Source organism: Rhincodon typus, chromosome 40, assembly GCF_021869965.1.
Source record: "Rhincodon typus isolate 14 chromosome 40, sRhiTyp1.1, whole genome shotgun sequence".
NCBI lineage: Eukaryota > Metazoa > Chordata > Chondrichthyes > Orectolobiformes > Rhincodontidae > Rhincodon > Rhincodon typus.
The window spans coordinates 7,103,422-7,130,970 of record NC_063371.1 but is presented as its reverse complement, the minus strand read 5'-3'; the positions used below and the strand labels follow the sequence as shown (position 1 = coordinate 7,130,970).

Sequence of the window (27,549 nt, the reverse complement as noted above, 5' to 3'; positions counted from 1 at the left end):
CTGTCAAAAAAAAAGAGTTTCAGTTAGTTCCAAAGAGGTTTTAGTGATCACTGGCTTTCAATTCTTTATTGTGAGTGATAACCTGAATTTGGTTCAGTTGTGATTTAACTATGAGGTACTTGTGAAAAACAGTCAGATAACAATGTCAGGTCAGGTTACACCTGTTAAATCCATAAAATAGGATGTTTAGGAAAGGTCAAAACCACAAGAAATAATACAGCTGAAAGGAATATCAGTTAATGAGGAATCGAGAATTTTAGAGTTAGGATTTTAGAAGGCTGAACATTGCAAGGAGAGAGAAACTAAAGAATGAAAACATTGATGTCCTGGTGAAGGAAGTAGTTCAGGAGATATTCTGATGAATTTTGCTTTGGGAATTCACAAAGGGAAAGAGTATCTTTGACAAGCAGATGTACATATTTACAGTTTACCAACAACAGAAAATTGGAGAGTCTTAACAGTAATTGTTTTGATGAGATTCATAAAGTAGTAGAAAGTGTCAAGAATAATTACATTGAGGCAAAAATCAGACTGGAAGCTGCAGGTGAAAAAAGAAATATTTGTTCAATGTCAAAGCATTTTTGTGGCAGCATTTTTAGACAAGCATCAAGAAGCTCTTCAACTGGGGAGCATTTGACATAGACAGTGGATACTCTGGAAATAATCTTCCAAGAGTCCTTATATTCTGGGCAAGTTGCAGAGAATTGGAAAACTACCACTGTAACACATTTACTCAACAGATAGGAGACAGAAAAAATCTGATATCCTACAGGCCAATTAGCTGAACATCTGTCAATGGGAAAGATAAAAGATGTAATAGCAGAGCAGTTAGAAATATACTCTAATAAAGCAGCAAAGTCAGCATGGCTTCGTGAAGGAGATCTCCTTTCTGACAAGTTTATTATAGTTCTTTGAGGGGGTAACAAGCAGGTTTGTTAAATGGGTATCATATGGTATATGTTAGATATTTTGATTCCCCAAGGGTATTTGGTAAAGTACCACACATTGGGTTACTGAATAAGATAAGATTACTATACACTTGTTACACTCTTGAGCATGGCCAAATTCAGTTTGAACTCCATTTACAAATTTGCTGATGACACCACAGTAGCAGGTCCGATCTCAAAGAACAATGAGACCGAGTACAGGAAAGAGAGAGCTGAGTGGCATGATGTATAGACAACAATCTCTCCCTCAATGTCAGAAAAACAAAGGAGCTAGTCATCGACTTCAGAAAGCAAACTGGAGGATGCAACCTCCCACCCTGGTTATACTTCTTCCAGCTTCCATTGGGCAGAAGATACAAGTGTTAAAACACATACGAATAAATTCAAGAACAGCTTCTTCCCCATTGTTGTCAGACTTATGAATGGACCTCTCATATATTAGAGTTGATCTTTCTCTGCACCTTCTCTGGAGCAAAACTATATTTTGAATTTTGTTTGATTCTCCTCTGATGTACTTAAGTAATGATTTATCTTAAAAGCGCACAAAACAGTACTTTTCACTGTACCATGGTACATGTGATAATAATAAATCAAAGCAAAGAGCCCATGGTCTTCAGAGTAGTGGGTTAACATGGATAGATGAGATATTAAGAACTGCAGATGCTAGAGTCAGAGATAACACAGTATGGAGCTGGAGGAACACAGCAGGCCAGGCAGCATCAGAGCAGCAAGAAAGTTGACATTTCGAGTTGTGTTATCTCTACTGTGTTACCTCTATTGAAAACATGGATAGAAGCGTGGTTGACAAACAGAAGACAGAGAGCTGTTGTAAAGTGGGGCATTTTTCAGGATGATAACCTGTACCTAGTGGAAGTCCACTGGGATCAGTGCTGGGCTGATAGTTATTTACAGTATATTAAAACCTTGGATAACAGAAGCAAATGGCTATCACCAAGTTTGCAGATGATTTAAAAATGGGTGGGAGGGCAAGTCGTAAGGATGATGTAAAGAGGCTGCAGAGGAAGATAGACAGGGTAAGTGAATGAACAAAAACTTGTTGGATGGAATGTAATTCCAGCAGCGAGGAGTTGGTTTGCTTAATTAGTTGAATGGTTGGTTTGCAAAGTGGAGTAATGACAACACCATGGGTTCAATTCTCACACCAGCTGAGGTTACCTCAGTAATTTCTTCTTAGAGAAGGACTTTCCTTCTCAATCTCTCCCCTCGGCTAAGGTGTAGTGACCCTCAGATTAAATCACCATCAGTTGTCACCGTTTGATAAGAGAGCAGCCTGATGATCTTCTGGAACTGGGGTGATGTTACCTTAGCCAATTTGGGAAAATGTGATGTTATGCACTTTGGCAGAAAGAATAGCCTCGGTGAATATCATTTAAATGGGAGAAAGACTGCACAAGATGGTAGCACAGTCTCTACTGCATCTTTCCTTCTCTGTGGAGAGTTTTCTGATTCTGTTCGTAAGGAATGTGATCCCAAATATCTTTATAACTCCTGCTTATTTCCTTCATATCACCTCTTTACAAAGTTAGGGAACTTTCCAGGTTAACAGTCTCTCAAGATTTCGGTTTTCACCATAACTATGTACCAGCAATTTTCTTACCAGTACTTCAGTAATTTAGAGAACAAGTTCCTATAATAATTTCACATCTCAGACCCAGAAACATTTTGTTTCACCCAAGCAAAAATGTAACATTCATTCACGATGAAAGAGAAACAATGAGGCAATAAATCTAGCCATTAAAAAATAGGAATAGTTTATTGACATACTGCAGCAGTGAATCCCGGCCTTGGGTGATCACTCCACTGAATTCAATCAATTTTCTGGCATCCACTTCAATCCATTGTGACTGGTCCTCTGTTTGAGGACACCATGCCCCATCAAAATAATCCTCTTCATCTTCATCCTCCTCACCTGCCTGGGAAACAGAAGAAACAATTTCATGGAGAATGAGGAGGATTTTACACTTCAGCAAAAAAGGATGAAGAATTTGATGAAGGAAAAAGAGAATGTGAACAGATTGTCACGGCAAACACAAATCACATTGCAACTGTCTCTATAGGCACATAAATGGGAAGAAATGTTGAAAATAAGAATGGCTTATTCGAGGCAGAAGACAGGGAAATTTATAATGGGGAATAAAGAAGTAGCAGTGTCTTCTTTGTGAGGTTAATTCAGATACTGGACATTTCTTCTGCTTCCTTTGAATTCCATGTTTCTAGTCATGGAGACCACGAGACATTTTTCAAACAGCTTTCCAAAAATGGCTTCTCAGATAGAATTTTCTCACTTATCCTCAAATGATGCAGAGTGTAGAATTCGCTAAGTTAAACTTCTGCTAGACACCAGTAGCAAGTATTTGCTAAAGTCAAAAGCTGTTCATGAGATTTCTTCTTTTTAGGATACATTACTTTCCCAAGTATTCAGCCTGCCCACAAAAGGTCAGTTTGCTCTTGAAAACCCAGAGAATAATCATCTGATTCATAATTTGCACCACAAAAATCATTGAGATAGTTCTGATATTCTGTAGAGCACAGTCTATAAGGGTGGTAATGAATCTGGGAAAAGAATGTCATTCTTTGAACCGTTTCAGTAAGGTTGTGCAATCACTTCCACCGTGCTTTATGTGTAATGGGTTAATGTAATAGTGGACATAATGGGTCAGATGGATACTTCACATCTAGGATGTCATGGTTGGAACAGCAAACTCTGTTTGTTCTGTCCCATTTTGTCACTTCTTAACTGATCGAGAATTGACAGGAAAAATGAGAGTTCAGTTCTTCTGTGGCCATCAGTACAAACAAGGTTTCTATTCATGTTGCTCACGATAGCAACTTGGAACAAAATTCATGTGCTTTTATTTAGTTCATCGTGAGAAGTGTTTTGCTCTTGACATGCATCAAGCTAGCTTGAAAATGAAGATATCAGATTTTCCAGCCTTGTTACTGTATATTTTGCCTCAAGTTATGTCTTTGTGGAGGATCAATCAATTATTATTTAAACCAAGTCACCAACATACTTAACATATGTGTAAGAAATAGGAGCAGGAGTAGGCCATTCAGCCCTTCCAGCCTGCTCCACCAGTCAGTATATTCATGGTTGATCCAATTGTGACCTGAAATCCAGTCTCTTGCCTATCCTCAACCTCTGCATGCATGCATTACCTTTGAATCCCATGCCAATCAAAAATCTGTCCAACTCAGTGTTGAATATATTTGGGCAAATTTAATATAAGTAGCCTTGAATCCAACCCTTGGAGAAAAATCTTTGCTGTACTGTTTCTGTAACTTTCCTTACTTTACCATAAAATTGATTTTGTTGTGTGTTCAAGTACATTAGAAAAAAAGTATTGAGACATCTCAGTTATTGCTCGAATACCTTCGTGAAATTGGATTGGATTTAAGTACCCAATGTACTGGGAGTGATTTGTCCTGTAGTGGGTGAGAAAACTGATAATGATTGCTGGGGCCTGGAAAGGGCCAGCAGGGAGGTACAGTTTCCTTCTGATAGGAGGAAGAAGCCTGCTAATGCCAAACAGAACCAGAGGAAGCAGAATACCAAGACTGGAGTACTGTACTCATGGATTCAATGCCAAAAGCAGTTTAAGGAGCTCAGCAGGGCAGTAAAGTTGAGCACTTGACTGCAAAGGCATCTGTTTTTCTCCATCTCTGCATTTGCTCAAATTTCCATCTGTCTGTCCACCAACTATGCACACACTACCTTTTATATACTGTCATTACCTCTTCCACGTCACCTTATAACCTCAATAAATGCCCTACATTCGTCCATTCAACAAATGCCATCACACTTATTTGTTGGTTACTTCTTTATTATTTGAACAAATTCCCCAACCTGCTTCTTTTATGCGTAAGAAATAGGAAAGCCCACCAGGAAAAAGGAGGAGAGTTGGTGGTAATCTCTCAGCCATTTCTCAATTGAAAGCTGCAGAGAAAGTGTGCTGGAGGTCCACGGAGTCTCGTTATCCTGTTTGTTAGGATATGAGGGTCTTCTAGCTACCTACTGACATAATTAAATGCAAGACAGCTGTACAGCGTATAACACTCGCTCATGTTGATGTAATGTCATCATCAAACATGATTATGCGCATCCTGATCACTTAAAATCAATCTTGACATTTGAAATAATTCATGTCTTTAATCACTCATAAGGCCTTCAGACTTCTCGCATAACAGAGCAGTATAAGTTGCTGTGGACGGCTGATGGGTTGAAGTAGAACTGAAAAGGCAAAGTGAGGATTTTGGCCTGAGATATACATGATGATGTTGTTGAATTTACCATGATACTGACATTTCAGTTCTTAGACTTCTCAGAGGACATGACTCATTCTGAGGGTGCATTGCAGACTATGCATCAGCTAAAATACCCATACTTTGGTCAGACTGTGAAGTAAGAAAGTTTAGTTTTCAGCTGGTGACTTACGCACCACAAGTGAGCACGGTCAGATGGTGGCTACAGGGATAGTGGTCACATTGAAGAATGCAGGGTACTACTACATCTGCTTAGCTGCATGCAGATTATGAACCTCAGGAGCCTGTTTATGAAGGTGATACTGTTGAAGCAGAAGCAATAACTCAGTAATGTACCGACAGACATCAGAGCCGTGTTGGAGAAGTTGTGCAGCGATTTGAGAATTTCATCTGGTGCCTTTGAGATTATTTCATTATCCAAAGAGGAAAAGGATGTGGGGTAACAGTGTTAGTCATAGATGAAATTAACACAATAGCGAAGAACGGTGCTAGCTCCATTTTTAATTAATCATTAATGGGATGAGGGTGTTGCTGGTTAGGCCAGCATTTTTTGCACATCCCTAATTGCCCAGAGGGCAGTTAAGAGTCACCCACATTGCTGTGGGTCTGGAGTCACATATAGGCCAGACCAGGTAAGCATGGCAGTTTCCTTCCCTAAAGGACATTAGTGAACCAGGTGGGTTTTGCCAACAATTGACCAGTGAAATGAAATCTGAATGGGTGCAACTTAGAAGAACCAAGGGGCAGAGAGCAGTTGTGGAGTATGTATATTTACACACCCCCAAACTGCAGTGGTAATGTTGGGGAAGGCATTAAACAACAATTTAGTGACCTAAGCAATAAAGCTACAGCTGTCATTGTAGGCAACTCTAATCTGCATAAAGATTGGACAAACCAAATCAGTAAAGGTACTGTAGAGAAGAAATTGCTGAATATGTATGGCATGGTTTTCTGGATCAATCTGTTGAGGAACCAATTGCACAATAGGTCAGGGTAGAGTGGGTATTGTGCAATGAGAGGAATAACTGACAGTCTAGCTACGCGAGGCCCTTTGGGGAAGAGTTCAGACAAGCTGATAAAATTTTCCTGAAGGTGGAGAGTGACGTGATTGATTCTGAGACAAAGTTCATGAATCACAATAAAATAAACTATGATGGCATGAGGCATGAGCTGGCAATGAGAAATCAGGGGTCATAGTTGGTAGTCAAGACAAACATTTAAACAATGCATAGAGGAATGCAACAATGATTCATTTCCATCTGGCACAAAATTAAAACATGAAAGATGGCTAACAAGGGAAATTAGGGATAATGTTAGATCTAAGGCAGAGGCATACAAATTGGCCAAAATAAGCCAAGGATCTGGGGATTGGGAACATTTTACATTTCAGCAAAGGAGGACAAAGGGATTAACTAAGAGGGAGAAAATAGAACAGGTGAGCAAGCTTGTGGGAACATACAAATTGATTGTAAAAGCTTCTATTGGTATCTGAAGAGAAAAATATGAATGAAGACAAACATAGGTCACTTACAGTCAGAAACAGGTCGTTATCATGCAGATCAATTAAATACATATTTTGGCTGTGGCTTCACAAAGGAAGACACAAATAAACTCCCAAATCTGTTGGGAACACAACGATCAGTGAGAGGGAGGAATAGAAGGAAAATAGTATTTGTAGGGAAATGGTGTTGGGGAAATTGATCAGATTTCTCGGACCAAAACTAGGAAAGCTAGATTATTATCTGAATGGTAATAGATTCGAAAAGGAGGAGGGGCAACAAGACCTGGGCATGCTTGTACACTAGTTGCTGAAAGTAAGCTTGCAGGTGCAGTAGGTGATGAAAAGAGCAAATGGTATGTTGGCCTTCATTGCCAGAGGATTCAACTACAGGAGCAGGGGTAGCTTGCTGCAGTTGCCTTGGTGAGAACTCACCTGGAATATTGTGTGCAATTTTGGTCTCCTTATCTGAGGAAGGAAGTTCTTGCAAGAGAGGGAATACAATAAAGATTTACTGGACTGATTCCTGAGATGTTAAGACTGATGTATGAAGACAGACTGACTATATTCAGTGGAGTTTTGACGAATTAAGAGGAACCTCGCTGGAACTGAGAAAATTTTAACAGGACTAGACACTGTAAATGCAGGAAGGATGTTCCCAATGACTGGGGAGTCCAGAACCAGGGATCATAGTCTAAGGATATAGGATAGGCCATTTATGACTGAGATGAGGAAAAACTTTTTCACTAAGAAAATGGTGAGACTGTGGAATTCTCTGCCACAGAAACTTGACTGAGGCCAAAACACTGAGTTTTTAAGAAGGAGTTACATACAGTTCGTGGGCTGAAGAGCATGGGGAGAGAAAAAAGAAAAGGGTTCGGAGTTGGATGATCAGCCGTGATTGTCTTGAATGACAGAGCAGGCTCAAAGGGCCAAATAGCCTACTTTGCTCCTGTTTTCTGTGGTTCAGTGGCTTATTGGTAGCAGGGAAGTTATGGATAAGCGAGGGTTGATGGTGAAAGTGCAATGAATGGTAATGCAAGAATTGACGCTGAGTAATGGGGATTCTTGTTTGGAGAAATGACTTTTGCTTATGGTTGTCTGATGGGTGGACCTGTGGAATCTAGATGAACCTCACAACAGTGAGGACCCCTCAGGCAGCAGAATGTGTATCTGATGCTGGTTAGTTAGAAAACATTTCGTCCTCTGAATTGGCTCTAAGCCTTTCTATTAAATCTACTGTAGCATAGTATTTCTGAAACTTTAATTAGATATGATTTATTGTCAACAGATTACTGGATTAAAACTGTGCCACATTTAAAAATATTTCTTTCTAGAATATAGATGACTAAGCCAACAGTTGTTGGAAGATGGATTAATGACGGTGTCATCTGTGCTTAGAATACAAAAACAAAATTCCACTTCCTTATGCAGACAATATTCTGTTTTGGATTTATCACCTCTAGACTCACTGCTGTTACTGTTCTAAACTTATAATAAATGGAGGTTCCATGAAACACAACAGCAGCTTATGGAACATTGATGTTAAGAGGTGTACATTTATGGCGAATGTGGCTGAGGGATTCGCATTCTCAACTCTGAGTCTGAACATTAAGAGTTTAAATGGCATTCCAGAGAATTGAGCAAAAAAAATTGAGGCCGACACTGCAGTATTGTGGTCTCAGAAATGCTATTTTTCAGATAAGGCTTTAAATTGTGGTCTCTCTTCCCAATCATGTAAATGTACTTTGAAGAGATAGGCAAGGCTGGGAAAGGGGACCTGTTTGGGGATTATCAAGCACTAGGAACGAAATTAAGGAACAGGTCCTCAAAGGTTATAATTTCCAGATTACTACCCGAGTCACGTCCAAATTGGCATAGGGATAAGAAAATTAGGGAACTAAACACGAAAGGAGTGGTGTGGGAAAGAGGAGTTCCATTTCATGGGGCACAGGCATCAGTCTTGGAACAGGATCTGTACCGTTGGGACAGTCTCCACTTGAACTGATCTGGAAACAGTGTTCAAGTGAAAAGGATAAATAGGGCGGTCACAAGGACTTTAAACTAGTGAACTTGGGGGAAGGGAAGGGGAAAACAACAGCAAGTTAAATGGTAAATAGAAAAGAAAGCAACAGGTTAATATGTATGCATTGAAGACTATGAAACAAGTTATAAGGCCAGGAAACTCAGAAGATATTATTAAAGGAGATGTTAGAATTCAAAAAGAAGGTATAAAAACTGGCATAAAGGCACTTTACCTGAAACAAGGTAGATGAGTTAACAGCACAAATCATTGCAAATGAGTATGATTTAGTAGCCATTTCGGAGACGTGGTTGCAGGATGGTGACGACTGGGAATTAAATAACTAGGGGTATTAGACTATTCGGAATGACAGACAGGAAGGTAAGCGGGGTGGTGTAGCTCTGATGACAGGATGACATCAGGGTGGTAGTGAGAGATGATATATGTTCTACAGAGAATAAGGTTGAATCCATTTGGGTGGAAATTAGAAATTCTAAGAAAAAAAAGTCACTGATAGGTGTAGCCTATAGGCCACCAAATAATAACATCACACTGGGATGGACAATAAACAAAGAAATAACTAATGCTTGTAAAAATGGAACGTCAGTTATCAGGGGGGATTCTAATGTACATGTCAATTGGTCGAAGCAGGTCGGTCAAGGCAGCCTTGAGGAGGAGTTCATTGAATGTATCCACAATAGTTTTCTTGAACAGTATGCAGTGGAACTGACGAGGGAGCAAGCTATCTTAGATCTGATCCTGTGTAATGAGACAGGAATAATTAATTATCTGATAGTTAGTGATCCTCTTGGAAGGAGCAATCACAGTATGGTTGAATTTAGAATACAGATAGAAAGTGAGAAGATAAATCCAACACCAGGGTCCTGTGCTTAAACAAAGGAGACGTCAATAGGATGAGGGAGGAGTTGGCTAAAGTAGACTGGAAGCAAAGAATTTATGGTGGAACAGTGGAGGACTTTCAAAGCAATTTTTCAAAGTCCTCTGCAAAAGTAAAAAGTGAAGGACTGTAGAAAAAGGGGTAATCATCCATGAATGTCGAAGGAAATAAGGGAGCCTATCAAATTGAAAGATAAGGCATACAAAGTGGCAAAGACCAGTGGGAAACTAGAAGACTGGGAAAACTTTAAAGGTCAACAGAAAGCCTCGGAAAAAGCTATAAAGAAAAGTAAGATAGATTATGAGAATAAACTAGCTCAGAATATAGCAAAAGTTTCTCCAAATATATAAAACAAACAAGAGTGGCTAAGGTAAACATTGGTCCTTTAGAGGATGAGAAAGAGGATTTAATAATGGGAAATGAGGAAATAGCTGAGGCATTGAACAGGTATTTTGTGTTGGTCTTCACAGTGGAGGACACGAATAACATGCCAGTAGTTGATGACAAGGAGACTAAGGTAGGTGAGGACCTAGAAATGACCAATATCACGAAAGAAGTAGTGTTGGGCAAGCACATGGAGCTAAAGGTAGACAAATCTCCTGGTCCTGATGGAAAGCATCCCAGGATACTAAAAGAGATGGTGGGAGAAATAGCAAATGCGCTTGTGGTAATTTTCCAAAATTCGCTAGACTGTGGGGCAGTTCCAGCAGATTGGAAAACAGCAAGTGTGACTGCACTGTTTAAAAAAGAAGGTAGACAAAAGATGGAGAATCATAGGCCGGTTAGCTTAACTTCTGTCGTGGGGAAAATGCTTGACTCTATCATCAAGGAAGAAATAGCAAGACATCTAGATAGAAATTGTCCCATTAGGCAAATGCAGCATGAGTTCATGAAAGGCAGGTCACGTTTAACTAACTTATTGAAATTCTATTAAAACATTACAAGCGCGGTGGACAACGGGGTCTAGTAGATGTAATGTATCTAGATTTCCAAAAGGCATTCGACAAGGTGCCGCACAAAAGGTTGCTGCATAAGCTAAAGGTGCATAGCATTACAGGCAATGTATTTGCATGTATAGAGGACTGATTAACTAAGAAAAAGCAAAAAATGGGGATAAGTGAGTGTTTTTCTGGTTGGCGATCAGTGACTAGTGGTGTGCCTCAGGGACCAGTGTTGGGACTGCAATTGCTTACAATTTACATCGGTGATTTGGAGTTGGGGACCACATGTAGTGTGTCAAAGTTTATGGATGTCACTAAGATGAGTGGTAGAGCAAAGTGTGCAGAGGACTCTGAAAGTTTGCAGAGGGATATAGATAGTTTAAGTGAGTGGGCAAAGGTCGTGCAAATGGAGTACAATGTTGATAAATGTGAAACCATCCATTTTGGTAGGGATAACAGAAAAAAGGACTATTATTTGAATGGTAAAAAATTGCAGCATGCTGCTGTGCAGCAGGACCTGGGTGTCTTTGGTGTTTGAATCGCAGAAAGTTGGTTTGCATGTGCAGCAGGTAATACAGAAGGCAAATGGAATTTTGTCCTTCATTGCTAGAGGGATGGAGTTCAAAACCAGGGGGATTATGTTACAGCTGTAAGGCTTGCTGGTGAGGCTATACCTGGAATACTGTGCGCAGGTTTGGTCCCCTTATCTGATAAAGGGTGTTCTGGCATTGGAGAGAGTGCAGAGGGGATTCGCGAGGTTGATTCAGGAGTTGAGAGGGTTGGCCTATGAGGAGAGACTGAGTAGATTGGGATTATAGTCAATGGAATTTCGAAGAGTAAGGGGAGGATTTTATAGAAACATATAAAATTATGAAGGGAATAGATAAGATAGAAGCAGGGAGGATGTTTCCACGGGCGGGTGAAACTAGAACAAGAGGATGTAGCCTCAAAATTAGGGGGAGCAGAGTTAGGACTGAATTGAAGAGGAACGTCTTCACCCAGAGGGTTGTGTATCTGTGGAATTCCCTGCCCAGTGAAGTAATTAAGGCTCCCTCATTGAAAGTTCTATAGGCTAAGATGGGTAATTTTTTGAACAGTAAAGGAGAGTGGTGAGAGCGTGGTTAAGTGGACCTGTGGCCATGAAAAGATCAGCCATGATCTTATTGAAAAGTGGAGCAGGCTTGAAGGGCCACATGGCCTACTCCTGCTCCTGGTTATTATGTTCTTACAAGTGGGGTAGCGAAGGCTTATCTGCAGTATTCAGGCTGGCAAATCTGTCAGAGAGGGAGTGGTGCGGTGAAACTGTCAGAACAGGGCAGGGGGAGGCCCTGCTATGATTGGGAGTGGGGTCATACCAGTTCTGCCTAACTGCAACCAGTCTATCAGGTCAGCTGCAAAATGTTTTTTTTTTAATTTATTCACTCATGCGATGTGGGTATCTCTGGCTAGGCCAGCATTTATTGCCTATCTCTAATTGCCCAGAGGGCAGTTAAGAGTCAACCACATTGCTGTGAGTCTGGACTTACGTGTAAGCCAGACCAGATAAGGATGACAGATTTCCTTCCCTAAAGGGCATTAGTCAACCAGATGGATCATCATTAGACCCTTAATTCCAGATTCTTTATTGAATTCAAATCCACTGTGTGTCATGGCAGGATTCAAATCCAGGTCCCCAGTACATTAGCTGCATTTCTGGATTAATAGTCTAGCAACATCCCTAGACCCAAACTGCACACATGCTTGCGAGAAGCCAAGTCTTCAGCAAAACAAAAAAAAACTTTATCCCTCAATCGACTTCATTTGAAAGGGATTGTGTCATCATTATCACAATGCTAATTGTGGCAGCCTGCTATGCACAAACTGACTGCTGTATTTCCTGCACTGGAATAAGAACTACACTCCAAAAGTACTCCATTGGCTTTAAAGTGCCTTGGGATTCCCTGATCAAGGAGAAGCTCTGCTTGAGGTCCTTCTTAAAGGACTGCATTCGATTTTTACTTGCACGAATAAGGCGACATTATATTTTGGTGGTCATGTTAAATGGATGATATTGTGCTGAGCACTTATTAGCTGTATTCCACACCTATGAAGTCAATTGAACTACACATCAGGTATATTACTGATAGTGCTGCCAGTTTTGCATTTCTGCAAATGTCCAGTTTAATACCTGAGTGTTGTAAAATAATGCCATTATGTGTGAAACTGATAGAATACAAGATAATGCACATTATACTGGATCTCAGATGCAGAAGCTTTATGAGAATACTTGTACTTCAAGTCTTCCACTTGGGAGCTGGCTCATGGTCCTTGCATTCCCTGTGATTGCCAAAATTGTGCAGAACATGTTACTGTGTTATTTTACTCTTTTGATACGAAGCCTGTTTTTGTCTTTAAGGTCCCTGTGAGTCCTCTCTGTGAGATGAAGGATAGTTGGATGTGAGGCTTCAGCGAATGTTATCTTAGTTCTGTAATTCTGTAATTCTGCCCATTGCATGTTGCCATTTTTATTAGGTCTGCCGGGCTCACAGGTGAGTTTGTCAGGAACACTGAACTTTGATAATTAGTAGTGCCTCGATACATGCATTTTGCTGAAGTTACTCTTGGGACTTTGTTTCTTGTAATATGTTTGTGCTGTGTTGGTCTTTGTCAGAAATTTTTTTAAAGTTGTAGCAATTGTTACAAGGTCAGCCAGCTGGAGCTCCTAGAATCTGAGTTCCCTGATTGGGGCAGTTAATCTGGTCTGATCAGGGCACCTTGGCTGACATAAAATGGGAATGTCAGAGATACTGACACTGTATGAGGCAGTACAATAGTCAAGGGCTGTTCATTTGTCAATAAAGGGTGACTTGGTGATGGGATACAGGCCTCTGTGGAGTTATTTCAAAACTCATTACAACTTTTCATGGTAAAGGAAAGGAATTATGATTATGTATTAAAGTGGATGTTTACTGCAAACCTCTCACCTGGATGTTCAATCGAATACGTTGAGGACCTAGTCCATGTCTCAGGAAAGAAGATGCTGTCAATTGTTCATCAGCTACTTGATGGGACTCAAGACCCAGAGGAGGGCATTCTGAAAAAGAGAGATAAGAGTTAATTGATGAACTGCAGAGTAAAGAATTGGGTATAATCCAATTCGATACAGAACTGGTTTGCTTTTGAGGGGCAATTGTAAGATACTGAGCCAAACTGTGATTCAGAGGCAACCATTCACAGTACAATACAGAACTGTTACTCAAGCTAGGTTGTTTCCTCATTCGGTTGTGATCATTGTTTCAGAAACAAATCATCCAAGCACTGAATTTTTGTTTAGAAGTAGATTTGGTTTTTCTCAGGGAAAACTGGAACACTGCACTGTGCATTGGCAAGTTAAATTGAGGGTCTGATGTTCCTTTGTTGAGTGTTTAGCTCCAAAGTTAGATCCAACTACAGTTCTTTGGGTATATACTTTTGAGAGAGAAATGAGAACATCTGGTACTGAACGGTATTGGCCATAATCGAAGACCATAAAATTTGGAGATCAGTGATCGCTGAGATTGGGGAACATAGAACCTGAAGAAGAAGAGCTAGATATCCTTGAACAGCCTTGCATTATGTGTATCACAAATTGTGGTGATACTTTAGAGTGGGCAATGTTAAGCTATCTGTCATTGTTGTTTGTCTTGTTTGTATCAGAGAAAAAAATATAATTCATGTGAATGTGGGAAGGGAAAAATGTTCAGTGATATCAAAATTTTAAGCCTTGAAATGGTTAACCCTATACAGACTCTGGTCATACAGACAAAATCTCAAGGAAAATAGGTTTTCACTTTCTTAGTTCCAGTTCATTCCGTTGACATTATTTCACAATGAAATGACAAATTGGAATTTTGTTTTGTAGAATCACCAGCCCCCTGAACCAAAATCTAGGAGCGATCAGGTCCACTTAGTAGGAATCTGGGACAATCCTATGACAATGGGCTGTTATGGAGTAATGTGAAAGTTCAAATCCATGCTGTTACATCAATGCAGTTGCTGTGGGCACATCCGCGTTGTGTCACATCTGGTCAAACTTCGGCTTCAAAATGTGGGTGTGGGCATTAATGCTGACAGTAACACAATGGTTTCCAAAATCACAGTTAATTTTGGCTTTGGTGATTTTTATACCATAACAGTGTTTTTAATTGAAATCAGAGCACAGTTGGTGAATATATGATGCCAGTGGGAAGACAAGTCAAGTTATGGAGAAATTGTATAAATTTAGGCTGTAACTTCACACATCACATCAATGGCAGTCTTTGAAGAAAGTCTGTACAGATATGAAATTTTAGATATGATATATCTTCATGGTAGGCTTTTCTTTTGGAGAGGTTCAAACAGAAACCAGTTGAATGTAACAATCTGTGCTTACACTGTTTTATTGGCTGATACTTAAAATAATGTGTTAAATCATGCAGAATTTCTTGCAGAGGTGGGACAACTGCGGAGATCTCTAAAAATGGAGAGTGGGGCTTGGATGCAGAAAATCCCACACTCATTTCTACTTGATAGAATTTTCATTGTTAAAGGAAAGGGGAATCACACAGACAGGAAATGGCAGCTCAGCAGTGCCAATTAAAATCTGTTCTGAATTGAAAAATACCTCATTTTTGCTTTTCCGGGACTTTCCCAGTAGTATAAGAGTCATGAATTTATGAAAAAGACCTAAACGGTCTTGAAGGGCAGACAAATTCTGTTTGAATCTATGATCTGAAATTTTTGAAATCCCCAGTCCTTACAAATAAAACTGGACTTCAGTGTTCACCGAGAGTTCAAAAAAACCATCTCCGAGACTTATGCTCACATATTGCTGGACTGCTTTGATTGACAGGCCTGATAGCATATCTTTAAAAATCTATCACCATCTGTTAGTGCAAATTTATAAGAGTTAATTATTGATATTTCCCAAGAGCTGTTGTTACAGCTGAGTGTCTTCTGAATGTTTGGCTGAGGTTTAAATGTTCCAGGTTTTGAAAATATCTCATGTCCCAAGGTCCATAGCTTTTGGAGATGTGAGTTACAGATTATCACTACCCTCTATTTGAAAAATTGTTTCCTCATTTCACTCAGCTTTGTTGATACTATTTAAAGTACTGGAACATATGCTCAGGGCTGTATCAACTTTTAGTCTTGTCAGTCTGGACCACAATTGAATCAAGGACATTGTGAATTGATAAATTAGTGGGGAGAAACATCAACAATCAAGTTGGAGCAATAAATCTCTTGAAAAAATTTCACTGACTTTTTCCCAGTGGTGGCAAATATTCATCTGGATCTGTCTCCTCTGGAATCTTCCTATCGGGTTTCTTGGGGATCACTGCAAAATACAAATCAAAATGTCACCACAGCCATATTTCTTGTATATCCCAATTCTCTGACTCACCAGTATACGGTGTATGTTGTTACCATTTGAATTTTGGGTGTCCAGACCATGTTGTAACCATTACACTAAAGATCCAATATATATTGCAACCATAAATTTGAATGTCCAGACCTTAAATGTTCGAGGACTCACTATCTCTTTCTTTTCCATTTTTCTTCCCTGTTGAAGGTACTGACTGTTGAAGGAATTTTGTGTGGTTCCGTGACCATGAAAGAATACCAAAGTAGCCATTCTTTGAGTCTGAGTTTTGAAGGTGGAATTTCTTGATGGTAGTTTGATTCTGCCTTTATTAGATATTCACACATGCATTTTTTCTGGCAAATCATGATTAGGAATGGAAACTGTCATTGTGTGCCTTCTTTGCATTAGTTGGTGCGGAAGACAAATGTATTGTGTTAAATGCAACTGGACCAGGGATCATACCTTGGCTCTCGTACTCTTGGTAAGCTAGGAACATATCAAGTGAAAAAAGTTGTGAATACTCTAATTCTAGGCATTCAGTTGAGAGTACACTTAACCTTCTTGTTATTCAATGTCAGATATACTTTTTCAGTTAATTGTCTCAAACATTGCAAATGACTCATTGATACTGTTGAGAATCTAATGTAATGATGAGATAATTCTGACCCCAACCATGGAAGGTAACAGTCTAATTTAGGGAAAACTGTATGACAAAACCGACACTATGGTAATAAGTTCCCACAAATATGCTGAAATGTAGAAGCTGTCTATTATGATTAAGGTGCACTAGATTTCTGTTTAGAAAGCTGCAAATACAAACAGTGCTGCATTGACAGAAACATTAACAATTGCATTCTCAAGTGGTTGCTTTCTTCTGATTGCTTGCTGAAGCTGTTGCTTGAAACATGAACTCTCCTTTCCACCCTCTTCAATCCTTATAGTTTCATTGACTTCACCCTCAAAAAGAGAGATTTTTTTCATTGACATTTCCTTTCAAACCATGTTCTTGATGACATGGGCAAAGAATTTCTCTGTCGTTACTAAAACTGAGAAGTGCTCACAGTTTCTCCAATGCTCCGTACTGCTCCACCAGTTTCTGTTTATGCAATGTATATCAGATATCTGACTTTCAGGACCGTAAAAAGGGATGAGATCCAATGATACTTTTCACAAGAACATGCTCAAGAGTTGGGAGTTGGCCATTCACCACTTCAAGTCTGTTCCCCCAGCTGATATGTTCATGCTGATCTTGTTGTGGCCTCAACTCCTTTTCTCCTGTCTTTGCTCAATACCCCTTGACTCTCTAATCAAAAATCTATCTCACTCAGATATAGACAAACAGGAGGCTGGAAAGACGCAGCACACCAGGCAGCATCTGGAGGAAAGGAGCAGTCAACGTTTCGAGTGTAACCCTTCTTCAGGACCCTTAAGGAAAAACCCAAAATGTTGACTGCTCCTTTCCTCCAGATGCTGCCTGGGTTGCTGTGTTCTTCCAATCTCCTGTTTGTCTGTCTTGGATTCCGCCATCTGCAGATTTTTATTCTGTCTCTATCTCAGTCCCCCTTGAATATGTTCAATAATCCAGCCTCGATTGATCTCCGGGCAAGTGAGATCCATGGACTAACAGCCTTCTGAACAAAAAAATTAGTTAACCTCATCTCAGTCTTGGCAGACCACTAATTATTAACTTACTTCACCCGGTTCTAAATGCTTTGACCGTGGAAACATGCTCTCAGCAGCATCCTGGTTGAGTCTCTTCAGACTCGTTTATGTTTCAATTAAATCAGTTCTCATTGTGATGAGTATCGACCCAACCTGCTCACCTTTTCCCTCATAAGCTAACGTCTTCGTTCCAGGAATCAGTTGACTATTGACTAGTGGTGTTCCACAGGGATCAGTGCTGGGACCTCTGTTGTTTGTGGCCTACATAAATGATCTGGAGGAAAACGTGGCTGGTCTAATGAGTAAATTTGTGGATGATACAAAGATCGGTGGTGCAGATATTAAGAAGATTGTCAGAGGGGACAGCAGGATATAGATCAGGTGGAAGCATGGTCAGTCAAATGGTGGATGGTGTTTAATCCGGACAAATGTGAGGTGATGCGTTTTGGAAGGTCAGGTACAGTGAATGGCAGAACCCTTAGGAGTATTGATATGCAGAGGGATCTGGCTGTGCAGGTCCACAGATCACTGAAGGTGGCAGGTAGATAAGGTAGTTAAAAGACCTGTGGCACGCTTGCCTTCATTGGAAGGAGCATTGAGTATAAGGATAGTCAGTTATGCTGCAGTTTCATAGAACTTTAGTTAAACCACACTTGGAATATTGCGTACAGTTCTGGTCATCACATGATCAGAAGCATGTGGATGCTTTGGAGAGAGTATAGAAAAGGTTTACCAGAATTTTGCATGCTTTGGGGGATTTTAGCAATGAAGAAAGGTTGGATAGACTGCGTTTGCTTTTACTGGAATGCAAGAGGTTGAGGGCCTATCTGATAGAAGTTTATAAGACTGAACGGCATGGATAGAATGGAAAGTTTGAGGCTTTTTCCCAGGGTGGAGGGGTCAATTACTCGGGGACACAGGTTCAAGGTGAGGGGAGCGAAGTTTAAAAGAGATGTGCAAGGCAAGTTTTTTACACAAAGGGTGGTGAGTGCCTAGAACATGCTGCCAGAGGAGATGATGGAAGCAGGCACAATAACAGCACTCAAGAAACACCTGGACGAATACATGAATAGGAAGGGAATAGAGGGATATGGATCCTGTAAGTGAAGACAGTTTTAGTATGGAAGGGCAAATGTATCAGCGTAGGCTTGGAAGGCTGAAGGGCTTCTTCCCATGCTGTATTGTTCTTTGTTCTTTAACATCTTCCAATGTAATAGTATCCTTTTGTAAGTAAGTGGACCAGATCTGTACAGTTTTCCCAATGCTGTTGCACTGCATTTTTATTGTTGCAATGCATTTCCCTTGCAATAAATGACAACATTCCATTTACTTTCCTCGTCTGTCACTGTATCTGCATTTAACTTTCATTCATGTACCAGAGCACCCAGATTCCATGGTACCGACAAGTTTTACAGTCTGTATCTGTTTAATAATTCAATATTTTTCTGTTTTTCCTGCCAGAGGGGGCAAGTTTGTTTTCTCCCCCATGCTATACTCCACCTGCCAGATTTGTGCCTACAACTGAAAGTATCTAAATCCATTTTACATCTTGGAAACTTAGTTTCTTATCTGTCTTTATGTCCTCAGCAAAAGCAGCTACCCTACATTTGGGCTGTTCATCTAAGTCATTCATATAGCTTGTAAATAGTTGAGATCTCAGCACTGATCCATCGGCAGCCCACTCAGTGCAACTTGCTTGCCTTCCTTACCCTTTATTCCTACCTGCCTCCTGTTAGCCAACCACTTGGCTATCCATGCTGATATGTTACCCTCTACACCGTGTGCTCTTAATGTGTGGAAGAGCTTTGCATGTGCCATCTTATTCAATGCCAGTGAGCTGAAGTTTTGTAACCGTGCACTTGCACTATGCCACACCATCTCCTCACTCATTCTTTTTGGAAATTTAGTGATTGTCACCTTGTCCCAAAGGAACATGATTTTTTAATGCTGACATAAAGTTCTTTCTCAAGTTGAGGAAATTGTTGTTCACTTGACATTATCCATATCCATTTAGCTTCATGATTTCTACTAAGACTTGGCTCAGAACCATCTAGTGCTGGTCTTATTGTCTAACCTGCAATCTTTTGGATTTCAACTCTTTAATGCACTCACAATTCTTTGTCATCAGTATTAAAACATGTGATAAGGTCTGGCACTACACATTTTTAACAAAGTTACCATCCAGTTATTGCCCATCTTAGCTACTTTCAGGCTATAAAACATTTCATTTAGCTCAATGTTTGGTGCATCTAATTCTTACCATCTTATTGTCAAATATCAATTTCTTCAGCTCTGTCCTTTCTTCCAGTCAATTTCTTTCCTCATTCTGTAGCCTTTGCCACTGACTGCTCATTTTTAGTTTTGTTCATCTTAACACCCTGGATTCATTGTCTTATTTCAATGCACTGAATCATGACTATGACTGCACTGTGATGGAATTGAATCATGCAGTGATAGAGTTTCTATAGTACAGAAAGAGGACCTACAGCCAAATATGTCCACACTCGCCATCAAACATTCATCCATTCTAATCCCATTTTCCAGCACTTGGCCTGTAGTCAAATACAGTATGGTGTTTCAAATGTTCATCTGAATAGTTCTTCAATGTCTTGAGAGTTCCTGCTTCTACCAACCTTTTAGACAGTAAGTTCCAAATATTCACACTCTCGGTGAAAAAATAAACCTGCCTTAACTTCCCCTCTAAACCTCCCGCTTCTGAACCTTTAAACTCTACCCTTGGCTATTGACCCATTAAGTCAGGGGAAAGGTATCTCCCTGTCTAACCTTTTGGGGCCCCTCATCATAGATTTATTTCCTTCATGTCTTTTGATGGGAGAATGGAAATATAGATTTGTTCAGTTCTTTGAAGGCACACTTTCATGCCAGATTTGGCATATCCAGTTCGTCGGCATAATCTTTAGCTTTTGGAAATTTTGTTAACGTTCTTCTTTATTAATAGAAATTCTTCGGCTCAATTCTTCCACCAAGTTCAAATGAAATTCCTTTCATAATAATACCACATCCAGAGAATTCAGTTGCATTGTCATGTCACTTTTTTTTGTCCGTAGACTCTATGAACATTTGTTCAAAACACGTATATTGCTCCCTGATGTGGAAAGACTCATCTCACACCCATTTCAGACTCTTCCACAGAAGAAAAAGTTATTGTCTGTCAGGCAACCCCTCCATCAGTCCCAGGCTCTGACATACTCTCGTCTAGCCTTTTTCTGTGTCATTTTATTAATACAGTCACGGTGTTTCAGTTGTGTTTTTCTTGATAAATGAAAAAAATGTTTCTCCTTCTTGCACTCTCATAATTCACACACCATCTCCATTGCATTGAAACAAAATATTGTATTGTTTCCCCACCAACTCTATTTTTCTCAGATCCTCATAACAGGAATGCTTATTAGCATCAATTAATTTTCTCCTGGCACAATCTTTTAAAGCTGATGCGAGACATTGTCTAATGAGAAGAAATGATGAGGGAAATCAGGAAATAGTCATGTCATAGAGGCTTTGACCCTTCATCAAGATTACTAGATTTAAGAAACTTTCACTTCAGATAGGTCTTAGAGTCACAGAGTCCTACAGTGTGGAAACAGCCCTTTGGCCCAAACTGGTCCATGCCGATCAAAATGTCCATCCATGCTAAGCCCATTTCCCTGCAGTTGGCCCATATCTTTCTGAACCTTTCCTATTCATGTATTTGTCCAAATGCCTTTTAAATGTTGTTAATGTACCCGCCTCAACCACTTGCACCGGCAGCTTATTCCATGTGCGTACCACCCTCTGTGTAAACAAGTTGCCCCTCAGGTTCCCACGTATACTTCCCCCTCTTACCTTAAACTGAGTGCCCTCTAGTCCTCGATTCCTCAACCCTGGGTAAAAGACTGAGCGCATTCACCCTATCCATGCCTCTCATGATCTTATATACTTATATAAGATCCCCCCCATCAGTCTCCTCTGCTCAAAAGAAAAAAGTCCTAGCTTGGCCAATCTCTCCCGATAACTAAGTCCTTTGAGTCCTGGCAACAAACTTGTAAATTTCTTCTGCACTTGTTTTAAGTTTAATAACATCCTTCCTATAGCAAGGTGACCAAAACTGAACACAATACTCCAAGTGCGGCCTCACCAAAGTCACGTACAACTGCGTTTTAACTTCCCAACTTCTGTACTCAATACCCTGACTGATGAAGGCTACTGTGCCAAAAGCCTTCTTCGCTGTCCTGTCTACCTGTGACTCCACTTTCAGAGAACTGTCCACCTGAACTCTCCAAGGTCCCTCTCTTCCACTACACTCCTTAAGGCCCTACCATTCACCATGAAACTCTTACCTGGATTTACTTTCCAAAATGGAACACCTCACACTTATCTATTTTAAACTCCATTTGCCATTTCTTGGCCCACTTCCCCAGGTGATCAAGATCCTGCAGCAATTTCTGATAACTTTCCTCATTGTTCATGATACTGCCCATTTTAGTATTAACCACAAACTTACTAATCATGCCTTGTACATTCTCATCCAAATCATCGATATAGATAACAAACAGCAATGGGTCCAGCACCGATCCCTGAGGCACATCACTAGTCACAGGCCTCCAGTCCGACAAGCATCCTTCCAGTATTACCCTCTACTTCCTCCCATCAAGCGAATTGTGTATCCAATTTGCCAGCTCTCCCTGGATTCCATGTGATCTAATCTTCCAGAGCAGTCTACCATTGTGGCACCTTATCAAAGGCCTTATTGAAATCCATACAGCCCTGCCCTCATCAACCTTCCTGGTCACTTCATCAAAGAATTCTAACAAATTTGTGAGGGATGATCTCCCATGCACAAAGCCATGCTGACTACTCCTAATCGAGCCCTGTCTTTCCAAATGCATGTATATCTTATCCATCAGAATATTTTCAAGTAAGTTACCTACCACAGATGTTAAGCTTACTGGTCTATAATTCCCATGTTTTTCTTTGCAGCCTTTCTTGAATAAGGGCACAACATTCACTACCCTCCAGTCTCCTGCGGCTTCACTCGTGGCTAACGACAATGCAAATATATCAGCCAGGGCCCCCGCAATTTCTTCCCGAGCCTCTTGCAGGGTTCTCAGATATACTTGGTCAGGACTACCTTTGTACATTCTAATATTTCCAACATCTCCTGTGCTGGGATATGGATTGTCCCCAAGATATTGCCACTAATTTCCCCAAGTTCCCAAGTCTTCATGTCTTTCTCCACGGTAAACATTGGTGAACTCACCCATCTGTTGTGGTTCCACACATACATGTCCACTTTGGTCCTTGAGGGGTCCTATTCTCTCTCTAGTTTTTCTTTTTCCTTTAACATACTATAAGAATCTCTTTGGATTCACCCTAATCTTCTCAGCCAAAGCTATGTCACGCCCTCCTGATTTCCTCCTTCAGTAAAGTTGTGTATCCCCTCTATACCTCCATGGATTCCCTTGATCCTAGCTGTCAGCTCCTGAGCCATGTACTAACTTTTTTTTAACAATGAATAGTAATTATCGAACAGTGACAGTGATATGGAGTTGAATTATATTATTCCATTGTTGAAACTGAGAAACATTAGAAAGAAAGCATGATGAGAAGGGAATATGGAAAATACATATGAAATTCAGTGCAAATGTTATTGTGGAGCAAAATATGCAGATCTGCATCATCTCACCAGCCTCATAAACCACTCACCACACTCCTCCCTCTGCAAAATCCCATGATGATTCAAGACTCAACAATTGTTCCAAGATATTTGCTGTGATTCTATAATTTATTATTGCTATATAGAAACTTGTTTCATATTGGACTAAGAAGTTATTTTTTATTTTAACTCCCAGTTGATTTTTCAAAGCCACATCTGTCCAAATGGGTAGGCATGTGGCTAGACATTCTTTCATGAGGCACTGGTGCAGCAGGTGGATTGTGCCAAAAACTGCCCTGCTTCCTTCTCACCTCTCCTGATCAAGAGATTCTCAGTTTTGAAATGTTCAGTATTTTCTTCATTTCTTTTATCATGAGTCATAGGAGATAAACTGGTTTCTGCAATTTACAGCAAACCATATTTGAAGTCTCTGTTGCAAAAGAGACACCTCAGATTTGTTATTTTTTGGAAATATTTCTGGACACGATTCTATTGAGATGCCAGAATTTTAAATCCTGTTGTCTTATTTTTTGTGTGGAAGGTCTTGGAATGAGCTATGTTGAGATATATCTTCTTCTGTAAAGTCTTGCTGACAGTTGGGTGGATTGCTGAGGCAGCCATAGGTTGAGTGCAGGTCTTTAGATAAAGGAATGACACTGGGAAATGTGTTATTGTTTTCGTGAGACTCAGCAATGGGGAGATAAAACATGGTAAGTGTCTGGATAGCATGACAGATATACTGTAAAATCTTGGAACTGTTATGTTTCATGATCTGTGAGGATGGCTTTCTAAACATTTGTTCTGAATTTTCTGAAAATCACATTTTAGAATGCTACAAAGAGAGTGAACTAGTGTTCAGAGAATTTACACTTTTCACTTGTGCTTTTTTCAATAAACGTTGGCATAATCAAGGATCCTGCAAAATATTATTGTGTGGACAGAAAAGCAATAGTACATATCATTGTCATTAAAAATACTTACAGCCTTCTTCATTCCAAGTATATTCCTCCCCTATGTCTTCATAGTCGTATATTTCATCAAGTTTGGGCTCTTTAGGCTGCACTGAAAAACACAGAGTATTCACCTTTTGCTGATTTGATCAATCTTTGCCATTGAGCCAAGAGCAAAGTTGATGTATTTCTATGTCATGCACAAATGTTCACACTTCCACAATTCGTATTTGAAATGGAATTGTTACATTCTTTTCTGACAGAAATGGACATCTCTCTCTCTCCACTAAGTTCTGATTGTCTCAGTATGCTTACTGCAAAGTAAAATTGTTGTGTAAATAAACTAGGAGAGAACTAAAGGTTGAAAATCTAAAAAAAAATGGAAAACCAAAACAGGCCATTCAGTGTCTAAGAGACAAATGGCACTATCTGGGTGGAGGCCCTTTGGTGTTATTAGATCATACAAAATAGGAACAGGTGTAGGACCGTCTGACCCTTGACCCTGCTCCGCCATTCAATAGGATTGTCACGATCCGTATTCTGCCAAATGATTGCACTGCAATTTATTTTGACGTTTCTGTTTTGGTTGCTGACTGAACAACCCTTATGCTCCACTACTTTTAAATCATTTAGATGAAATAATCTCATATAAGTTTCAGTTCCTTTCAAGCATATTGTCTACCTGTCTGTGAAGCAGTCGTTTTCTGCTGGCAAGCTCACATGCAGTGTCACTCCAGTGCTCTCGCTTGAAAAATTGACTTAAAAAATGGTGAAAGCTGTGTCCCTGGAAATATTTTGGAACCAAGTGCATGCTGAGGTCGTGGTGACAGTGGAGGGAGTGTTTGGGAATGGGGTAGTTTTCTAATTTAAGGTTTACTGCCAGAAAATTAAATACTGTCATATGTCTCAAAATTCTCTTTCAAATTCCAGCCAGCGTATATAGCAGCCTAAATTTTAATTCTGTCTCAAAACAGGTGCACTTAAATTCTGAAGTTGTGGGAATTTTTAAAACAGTTTTACGATTACTGTATTAAAACTAAAGTCAGAGTGAGCAACAGTGAATCAGCTGCCCACTGACTTCAATGGAAATTGAGAATGATGTCGAACAAGCTGCCAATTCATTACCAAATGATGCCGTTTCATGCCATGAAACAAAGTCAAAGTTATTTTCACTGAGTAAGTATATATGATGATTAATTTCAGTTTTGTGGTAATGTTATGGATTGTTTAGAACTCTGAATGCCCACAAGCAAGTAGCTGGAAGGCTGCAAAATAATTTTATGTAGGACCTTTACTGCTCTCCTACTTTTAATTTACCAACCTAGCTTAAGAATTCATGCGTCACACGTGAAAGGACAATGTACAAGCTCATTGCATTAAGTCATTCTTTGACTTATGCAGAAGACACTCATGCTGATTTCCTAGCTCAGCCAATTGAGAGCATAGAACATTTCTGACTAACAGATTGTCGTTGAGTATATCCAGTTGGAAGATCAGGGTGAACTTCTTCAGTTAGCAGATAAATAGAAGAACTGTTCCCGGTAGTCGGATTTCAATCAGCTGTGTAAACTGCAATGTCAGAAAATGTATCTGAAGCAGTGTCAGAACTGGCGGACAAACAGAGGGCTACTTACACTCTCCATATTCATCTGGATGAAGTTCATCAATCTCCAACTCAAATTCTAGGTCCTCGTCAAGTGTTGTGTCGTAATTTTCCTCGTCTGGTCTGCTCCACCCATCTGTAATATATTGCAGATCTGATTATAATGAGAGTTTGGCTTTCCATTTCTCCAATGTTGATCTTTAAAGCTTGTGAAAAACTTTTATGTGTTACTCAGTTAAAGAAAAGACATCCCATTACACCAAAGCAGGGCAACAATTTTGAGATCAGAAGATATGCTAGAAATAGGGGCAGGACAGTGATTAGCACTGCTGCTTCACAGTGCGAGGGACCTGAGTTCAATTCCAGCCTGGTGACCATCTGTATGGAGTTTACATGTTCCCTCCATGCCTGTTTGGGTTTCCTCCAGGTGCCCCAGTTTCCTCCCACAGTCCAAAGATGTGCAGGTTAGGTGGATTGGCCATGCCAAATTGCCCCACGTGTCCACGGTTGTGCAGGTTACGTGTATCCTGAGTAGGATGCTCTTTGAAGGGTTGGTGCAGACCTGATAGGCCAAATGGCCTTCATTTGCACAATAAGGATTCTGTGATTCCATGAAATAAAGTAAGAAATATTTCAAATGCAGGAATTCTTGAATTTCCTTCGAGGAATTTTAGTGATACTTCACCATTTTCCAGGGGAATGATGCTTACTGATGCCCAGTTAATGCATTGCTTAATATGAGCAGTTTTGGACAATGGGCATTTGGGATTCACTCGACTGACAAATTAATAGAAGCACATCAAGCTTTTCTCAGTTGGTCTGGGAGCTAATTTGGGGATCTTCGTGTGTGATGAGTTCTTCTGACAGTGTGGTAGCGTGCATGCCTTTGAGCCAGAAACGCCCAGCACAAGTCCCACCTCAGGAATTGATAGCAAACATTTACTATGTGGCCAAACAGGTTGAGTATCAACCTGAAAATATTTCCAAAACATGCCATGAAAGGCATTAAGAAACAGAGTGATTCCTGGTTAGCCACGTGGTGGAAGTACACACTGCAGTGTGAAGCTAAAATGTACATATTGCCATAGCAATTTGGATTCTTTCAGTGAACAGTAACACCTCACGACCACTTTGTTTAACGTGAGGATCAAAAGAATTGGTGAGTTGTCCTGACACTTTGATAGCCATTGAGTCAGAAGGTTGTGGGCTAATGTCTAACTCCAGACACTGGGCTGACAGTAGATTGAATAGCATGGTGTTCCTGCCATGTCCTGACCAACATGTATCTCTCAGTCAACACCTGAAACATACATTTACTTCACCATTTATGGGATTGGCTGTTGTGTTTCTTCAATTACATCACAAACTAAACTTAAAAATACAACAACGAATTAAAGGGTTGTAAAAGGCACATGACCAAAAATCTTTCACTTGCAATATTTCTGCATTTGAAGTTCCTTCTGAACTTGATCCTCATCTCAACAACATGTTAGTTGTGCAGTTCACTGTGTGAAAAATCAGACAGCATCCAGCATATTCGGAGGCCATTTGAATCCTCACAATTGTGGTAATTAATATGGAGTAGTCTCTCCCAAATCCATTTCCCTTCTCTATCACAACAAGGTGCAGGGCTGGATGAACACAGCAGGCCAAGCAGCATCATAGGAGCAGAGAGGCTGACGTTTCGGGCCTAGACCCTTCATCAGAAAAGGGGGAGGGGAAGGGGGT

At 40.1% G+C, this 27,549-nt stretch overlaps 1 protein-coding gene across 1 annotated transcript in view; it reads right to left on the bottom strand.

Annotated features, from left to right (window-relative positions):
• aebp1b (AE binding protein 1b) overlaps window positions 1-27,549 on the bottom strand; it is a 75,188-nt gene that overhangs the window by 19,910 nt on the left and 27,729 nt on the right. The window contains exons 7-11 of the mRNA XM_048618554.1: window positions 25,853-25,957; window positions 24,250-24,330; window positions 15,852-15,926; window positions 13,555-13,664; window positions 2,733-2,881 (exon numbers count right to left, since the gene is read on the bottom strand). Coding sequence (XP_048474511.1) covers window positions 2,733-2,881; window positions 13,555-13,664; window positions 15,852-15,926; window positions 24,250-24,330; window positions 25,853-25,957 — 520 coding nt within the window. The remainder of the gene's footprint in view (window positions 1-2,732; window positions 2,882-13,554; window positions 13,665-15,851; window positions 15,927-24,249; window positions 24,331-25,852; window positions 25,958-27,549) is intronic.